At 45.7% G+C, this 7,388-nt stretch overlaps 2 protein-coding genes across 2 annotated transcripts in view; both read left to right on the top strand.

The window, feature by feature from the left end:
* Positions 1–2,095: 2,095 nt before the first annotated feature.
* Positions 2,096–4,516, top strand: LOC136198659 (uncharacterized). Its single transcript, XM_065988662.1, has 3 exons — positions 2,096–3,495; positions 3,661–3,985; positions 4,139–4,516. Exons 1-3 carry the CDS (start codon positions 2,096–2,098, stop codon positions 4,514–4,516), a joined length of 2,103 nt encoding a protein of 700 aa, XP_065844734.1.
* A 238-nt stretch (positions 4,517–4,754) lies between these two features.
* LOC136198321 (uncharacterized) overlaps positions 4,755–7,388 on the top strand; it is a 30,642-nt gene continuing 28,008 nt past the window's right edge. Inside the window, exon 1 of the mRNA XM_065988233.1 lies at positions 4,755–5,018. Within this exon, the coding sequence (XP_065844305.1) occupies positions 4,756–5,018 (263 nt within the window). The 5' untranslated portion in view covers position 4,755. The remainder of the gene's footprint in view (positions 5,019–7,388) is intronic.

Raw genomic sequence — 7,388 nt, forward strand, 5'->3', positions numbered from 1 at the left:
ATCTAATAAGGGCTATAGTACACTGATGCAGAAGAGAAGAAGAATCGAGAAGGGCATCCTCTGGCCCATGAAATCGAAAGAAGGCGGCGATACTGGCTTTCGAAATGAAGTGGTGTCCTTTAAAAGTGCTGAGGATGACAACGACGATGAGAGGGAGAGGGAGGCGGAGGGACACTAGTCTACTGGTGGAGTTTCCGGCCGTAGTCCTGGGCTCTTCCTCCTTCGTAGGTTTTCTAGGATAGAGCAAAGCACAGCGATTGTGATAGCGCGCGAAAGCTTGCTTTGAGGGATCGCTTAGAGGCGAGCGGATGGCGAGAATAAAGAGATCGTCCTCGTTTTCCATACGTTCGTCAGCCGCGCGCGCGCTACGTGCAGCTGACGTCATTTTGTCCGACTCCGATTTAATTAAACTTAATTTTAATCTCGAAGGTGTTGTAGAGAGTGCAGGACGGTTTGGGAAATCAGGAAGAGATGACTAAAACAAGCAGAAGAAAGTGTGGTTTACGTACTGGTTTACCACTCAGGACCCGGACAGACAAATGTCACGTGTCCTCTTCCATCTACCACGAATTGAGTACTTCTCATGGCGGATTCCAGATGGACTCGTTTCGATTGTGTCGCAAACGAACTTGTGCCCCTTCTCGCTATATAGCGCTCTCAATGATCGTGGAGCATCGCTTCTCGATGATCTCCTCTCAAGCGACTGCATTGTATTTCTCCAGTACGAAGGACTTCGCCTGTTTTTAGTCAACCAGACTCGTTCACTAGAAAATGTAGCTCGGGAATTGTTCAGTGTAATGAGGTCACGTCATGGTTCAAAGCCGTACAATTCCTTCTGCGCTGTTCTGCGAACGTTGCGAGGCGGAGGAGATTTGTACACCAGAATTAGTAGTCTAAGTCACGACTCTAACAGGGGAAGCGATGAATCTGTCCCTCTGAACGAGGAAACTTCTGACCATCCTTCGGAAAATTTCACGACAATGCTGAAGATTGCATATGTAATTGTTGACGTTCACACGGATCTTCGAAACGTGTGGGAACCCAATCGCGAGTCTGCAACTCACATAATTAAGACGTGCACTAGATCAGCGTTACCTGGACGAGATATCAAAATTGAGCCAGCGTATGTGTCAAGTATGACTACCGTTACTGGAAAAGAATCGACGAGTCGTAGCTCCTGTTTTCGTCTCGCCGCGCGTTTTCGCATTCCTATTGACCGAGACAAGTGCCTGCTTCGAATTTCACTGCCAAAGACCACGGAAGAGATTTTTAGAAAATGTAGAGATGATCTCCTTGGGAGAATGTCAAATCTTTTCAAGATTGAAATAAGAAAAATTGACATCTTTCAAGGAAGCTGTTTTGTTCATCTGACTCTTACCGGAAAAGGATTTATTAATTTCATCTGCGGCTTACACGCTCCTAATAATTTTGTTCATCTAATTACCTTTGATTCTCACGCACAAATTCAAATCGGCTCTCTTCCACCAGTCGAGCTGTCTGTTTTACTTCGCAATGGACAACCGCAGCCAGTTTGTAAAGCATTGTCCGTCCTTCAAGAGGTACAACGAGCTACAGATTAGGGTAACTCTGTAATAGGCTTTTACACATAGAAAAGATTTCCCTTTCGTTCATCAAACTCAGTTGCTGCTGCTCTTGATATCGCTGATGGTGACTTAGCTTTCGCACGAAAGAAACTCAAAGTGATGAAGTCTACTGAAAGAAGTACTTTAGTTTTTCAAAATAATAGTTAATCAGCTACGTTCTGACTGTTTATGTAGTCAATGGTCGGGAGCAATGTGAAAGATACGACCCTTTACTCGCAGACAAAGCTGAGACACTGCGGAACAGAATAAGCTATCTTAGGGGAATACAAACGGTATGCTGCAAAAATTACAAAAAATCTAACGAGAAATTCAAAACGTAGGGGATTCAAAGCAAAAATGCAATGATAAGGACGAAGCTCCTCGATACTTCTAAACACTTCCGTGAAATCCGAAATCTTGCTTATCAAGGTAAATAGTGCATGTGATACATCACATTACATTACTATGCAGTACGTGACGGATTTATAGCTTCGAAAAGTGCTCAATCACCAATGTGGGCAAGTGAGGAAGGAAAGGCAAAATACTTTTCGTTCGGAACGCTCATTGAAGTTCCTAAAGAAGACAAGCATCTAGTTGGCAGAGACGAAGACGTTAGAAAATTGAGAAAATATTTAGAGCACAATCATCTCGTTCTTGTTCACGGCTTGCCAGGAATAGGGAAAACATCCTTGGTGACTAAACTAGCTCATGAAGTTTGCAGCGAGTACGGCGCTGTTGTGTTTATAAACTGCTCCAGCTCTTCCGTTTTTGGCAATTCCCTGACTAAAATTTGTAGAAGCGTGGACCAACAAAAGGTGCTTAAGTCTGTTAGTCAATCTGAGTTGATTGAATACATGAGGTACTGGCTGACGCATCAGGAAGAAAAGACGTTGCTTATTTTCGACGGTTTGAACGACGTTGAACAGGAATCCAAAGACGTGTCTACAAAAATTGAAGCTCTCCTTCTTTCAGACATTTCTGATCAAGTGTTTTGCCTCTTTACCTCTCGAAAAGAAGTGGAGAAAATAGAAAATCTACGTGTTCACCAGGTTTACCATTTAGAACCGCTCAACAAAGCAGAGGTGGCGAACATGCTTATTGAGAGATGTGGAGCTAGCAATAAAGATCAAAAGGAAAGAGAAGCAGCCGCTCTCATAGCTACTAGAGTTGGGGGAATTCCCCTGCTTGTTGATTTAACAGCAAACGCAATTATTAAACGAACAGGCGTTCCTCTTTCCGTTTACTGGGATAATATGAAGCTAAAGAAAGAAGTTCGTCTGCTTGATAGAACTGAAGAAGGTTATAAGAAAACAAGGCAACTCTACAGACAAATAATTACGGAAAACGCCAATACACCGGCTCTTAAAGAATTACTGCTCGTGTTTGCTTTATCTGATTATCCAGAGCCTCTTCCTGTCGATTTATTTGCCATGGGCGGTAGAAACCTTCCTGATTGCGCTCTAAAAAAGGAATACCGCAAGGAGAAAATGAAATATTCGGTACCCGAAAATGAAACAAACGAAGACGCTTTTACCATTCTCACAATGATGTATACGAGGCTGCTCTTGGAACTGCAAAAATCTCACCTAATTTACTACAACTACACTAAACGTTCTGCGTGGATGCACTCTGCAATAAGCGAAGAAATACAAGAATTGGCTAAAAGTGAATGGAAGGACTGCGCGCCTGAAGGTCTTGGACTAAATATCCTATCGAGCCTGCTCACAACGACGTATGAAGCTGAAAGAACAGATAAATCTCTAGTGTACGAGGCTTTGGTTCCTCACACATTCAAATTCATAGCGAATATGGATCAGCAAAAACGCCTAGTCAACCCTCATCTTTTATTAAACGTCGGCAAATTGACGTCACTGCTTGGTCGTTTTGAAGAAGCAAAAGATCTTTTAGAAAGGTGTGAGAAGCTCTGTCAAAATGAAAAAAATGACTTCAGAGGTAAAACATTGCTGAACCTTGGCACTGTTTACCGCCGGTTGGGGCTACTCTCTGATGCAGAACGCCTCCTACTCGAAGCCCGTGGAGTATGGGAAGGCAGTTCTTCTTCTTCTTCTCAACTTAGAGAAGCAGATACGGCGTACGCGGACGTGCTAATGGACGTGAGCGAGTTCCAGAAGGCCTACACATTGCTAGAGGAAATCAGGCTAGAAAACGTCACTGACTTCGGAACCTATTACGGAAGCAAGGGAAGAGCCTGTTTCGGTCTTAAAAAGTACACTGAAACAATACAGTGGTTCAATAAGGCTCTTAAACAATTAAAGGATACAAATGAATACAAGCACGGATTATTCAATGCATACGTTCAGTTGGCAGAAGCCGCTAAACATCGGCCTGACTGTGCTGCTTTTCGGAGACGTTTAGACGAGTGTTATGAAGCGATGGAGAAAGTAAGATCTACACGCGGTCCAAGTCATCGATATGTTGCTTTTTTTCAACGCGAAATTGCTCGGTTAGAACATCGATTTTCTGAACATTGTTCAACTGAAAGCGTACTTCCGTCACTTACAAAAGCCTTTCGATTGGCCTTAGACTCTCTAAAGAGCCACATCAAAGTTTTTGGAAAGCAACACCAAAAGGTTGCAAAATCGTCCGATATTATTGCAAAAGTGTGCAATACCTTAGCTGGGAAAGGATATCACGCTGCTCAATTTAACGAATGCAAACGTCTGGCTTTGAACAGAGCAATTCGCAACTATGCAATCATCGAATGTGATACGTTTCCAGAAGTTAAGGAAATCCTCAAGGAACTTCACGAAGATACGCTCCGTGAGGACTACATAGGTGAGGGTCTGGAGAACAGCAGCGGTCACAGTTTAGAAAATATGACAGAATTAGCGATGCAATCAGATGAGCCGCTTGGCGAACTCGGAGAATTACTAAAAAATGCTCTGGACCTTTATAAAGAAGACGATGACTAATTGAAGTGTGAAACAGCGCGCAGCTAGGCAGCTGTACCATAAGCATGATGTGAGATCATGTCCCAAAACCGCTGCACGACTCTGCCTCAAATGCAAACGGCCGGTAGGAAAGCAGCTAAGTTCTTTTTCGACTCCTTCTCATGGATTTCGATTTTCATGTCCGGGAAATCAAAAATTCTCCCCTCGCGCATGCGATCAAAGAGTAGACGACCACAGCGCATGTGCGCGATCTCGGAGTCATGGGCGAAAGAAGCGTCTCTGACTCTCTCGATGCTCTTCTCAGCGAATGGACAAGAAAAAGAAAGCCGCTAGATCTTTTTGGAGCTCCGAGAATTGAGCGCTCGTCGCTTTGCGACATGCTCGACGACTTGCTCCACCTTTTGTCTACTTCCACCGGGCAGTTTTCATCGAAGAACGTCAAAAAGATCGTTAAGTGGCTAATCATACCTGGAGCAAGGAAGACGTTCAAGTTACCTTCGCCTAAGAGCACGACGGACGAAAGGTGAGCAGAAAGCTAAGAGGGGCGATTCCCGCTTCGCTTACCGCAAGTCGAAAGCGGAAAAATCCCGTTGTCCTCTTTATCACGCGTGGGTCAGTTGGTGGCTTGTTGCAATGCATCGTTCGCATCGTAGGAAGTATGTGCGCACGTACCGCGACGTATATTCGTGCCAAAGCTAGCATATTTGAGTATAATCATTACGGTGCAAAGGGCATGTTGAAAGCATGTTTAGCTAAATTTATGCAGCTTTCACAACGTATTCTCTGCTTTGGCACGGGATCTCGTGCTTTCAATTTACTTCCGTGACGTTCCCCGCTCTGTTTGGTTGAACTGCGCAGTCAGTGGGAGGTACCGTACACTCTCCTACGCGTCTATAGGCGCCATAGGCGTTTTCTCACTGTCATTCGAGCGCCGAAGACCGTGTGACGGCGTTTTGAAGCGCCGTCAGAGGTTTGAGGTCGCGCGTATGCGAAAATTAGCCTCAATACTCCAGACCCTCGAGCGTTAATTTGGGGGGGGGGGGGGGGGGGGATTAACAATTTGCGAGAGGGCCTGGATTCACGATTTCCAGACGGTCTCCAGCTAGGCGCTGAAGAGGGCCTGGATTCACTGTGTACAAAACGGTAGAAAACCGAGTGCATATATACGGGCATTTTTCTCCACGAATCACCGACGGAGCAACGGAAGCGGTTTCTCGATCGCGCTACTGCCCCTAGTAAGTGAGTTAGTTAGGACGCTATAGGGAAAACCCCACTTACGATTACGCGCGAAGATGCCGCTCGTCGCATGCGCGAAACACTAAGGACGTACAACAGTCGTCCTAACGTCGTAACGCACATCTGCGTTTCGATAAACGACGGCCGCGCCCGAATCAGCGGCGTGGCGATTGTTCTCCGTTGTTTTTCGCGCCGAAGACGGGTTGTCGCGTGTTCCTTATACCCCGATGCGTGGGAGGATCTAAGGCGCCGCCAGGGCAATAAATCCCGTATTGCCCGTTGCTACTTGACGACGGGCGTATATATATACGCCCTAGGGCGAATATATGTACGCCCTAGGGCGAATATATATACGCCCTGGAGCATGTTTTGTCGCTTTTCCCAAAAAGCAGAGCGAATTCTTTCTTCGCGCTAGCCTAAACTACTATTTCGGGAGCTTATAAAGTCGTAGGCAAGCGCGAAGAGCGAATTCTCCGCTCTTTTTCGCTCTTCGCCGTTGTTTTAGGGAGAAAATCCTTTTCTTTTTGCTTCTTTACTTTTCTTAAATGCCTAAACTGAAGCTTTGAACGCTTTTAGAGTCGTAGGCACGTAAAAAAAAAGAAACAAAAAAGAAACAAAAAGAAGATTCGAACCCAAGACACCTAGCTATGCAAGCGCAACCCCCACCCACCCAGCCACCGCAACCCAGCACACCAGAACGCCCCAACACCGGAGTTTTATTAGCTGAGCGGGGTATAAGTGGGTTATTACATGGGGGAAAACTCGGGCAATATGGGCTTTATCGGACCCTCCACCCTCGCGGAAACCTTGATAATTGACCCTCGCTTCGCTCGGGCAATTATCGCGGTTCCCTCGGGTGTCGGGTCCGATAAATCCCATATTGCCCTCGCCCCCATGTAATAACCTATATTTAACCGTCATTCACGTCTCTAATATTCCTCAGCTCCTCTTTCAGCGGAGGGGCGGAGTAGGTTTCTCATGACTCACCTAGGGCACTAGCGAATCAGCGATCGAGCAACCGCTCCTGTTGCTCGATCGGTGATTGATCGATCTGGAGAAAAACACGCGTACCATGTATGTATGCATTTGTCAGCGCCCGCCCCGCCCACGCATTTTAGCGCTAGAGAGGGCCTGTGGCGTGAGCCACGGGGGGCGAGAGGGGCACGCGCACCCAATAAAAACGAACATTTCAAAATTTATTTTCCTTTAATCCGTAAATAGAGATACTTTAGAATAGAGATACTTTAGCACGTCGATTGTTTATTCTGAACGCTTAGCTGACGGATTAGGAACTTCCTTATAGTGATATGTTAAATATTAAAAATAAAGAGCAACCGGAAGCGCCAAAATTAATTGAAATTGGGCTGCAAGGGGCGTGGTCGCAAAAGTTTTTTTTGGCGCCTGCGCACCCAATCTTTCCTCTCTCCACACAGATCACGCAGATCACGCAGATCACGTGATTTTTGGAGCCCACGGGGAGACTTCAGACGTTTTGGATCCGTGGGAGACTCCAGACCAATTAGTGCACACGCACACAGATTGAGCGCGGACCTAACTTCGTTAATTAACTAATGTAACTTCTCCTAATTGGCAGTCCTACAGTACTCGACAATACGGTCGCGGAAGTCAGTAAACGAATGAAATATCTTAGCCTATT

The sequence above is a fragment of the Oscarella lobularis genome, chromosome 19 (genome assembly GCF_947507565.1).
Source record: "Oscarella lobularis chromosome 19, ooOscLobu1.1, whole genome shotgun sequence".
Lineage (NCBI taxonomy): Eukaryota > Metazoa > Porifera > Homoscleromorpha > Homosclerophorida > Oscarellidae > Oscarella > Oscarella lobularis.

Excerpts from the sequence above, each read along its gene's own strand:
- LOC136198659 (XM_065988662.1), top strand. The coding sequence starts at position 2,096 with ATGTGGGCAAGTGAGGAAGGAAAGGCAAAATACTTTTCGTTCGGAACG. Across the intron at positions 3,496-3,660 it reads GCAAAAGATCTTTTAGAAAG|AGAAGCAGATACGGCGTACG; the intron begins GTGTGAGAAGCT and ends TTCTCAACTTAG. Across the intron at positions 3,986-4,138 it reads GTTATGAAGCGATGGAGAAA|AGCCACATCAAAGTTTTTGG; the intron begins GTAAGATCTACA and ends GACTCTCTAAAG.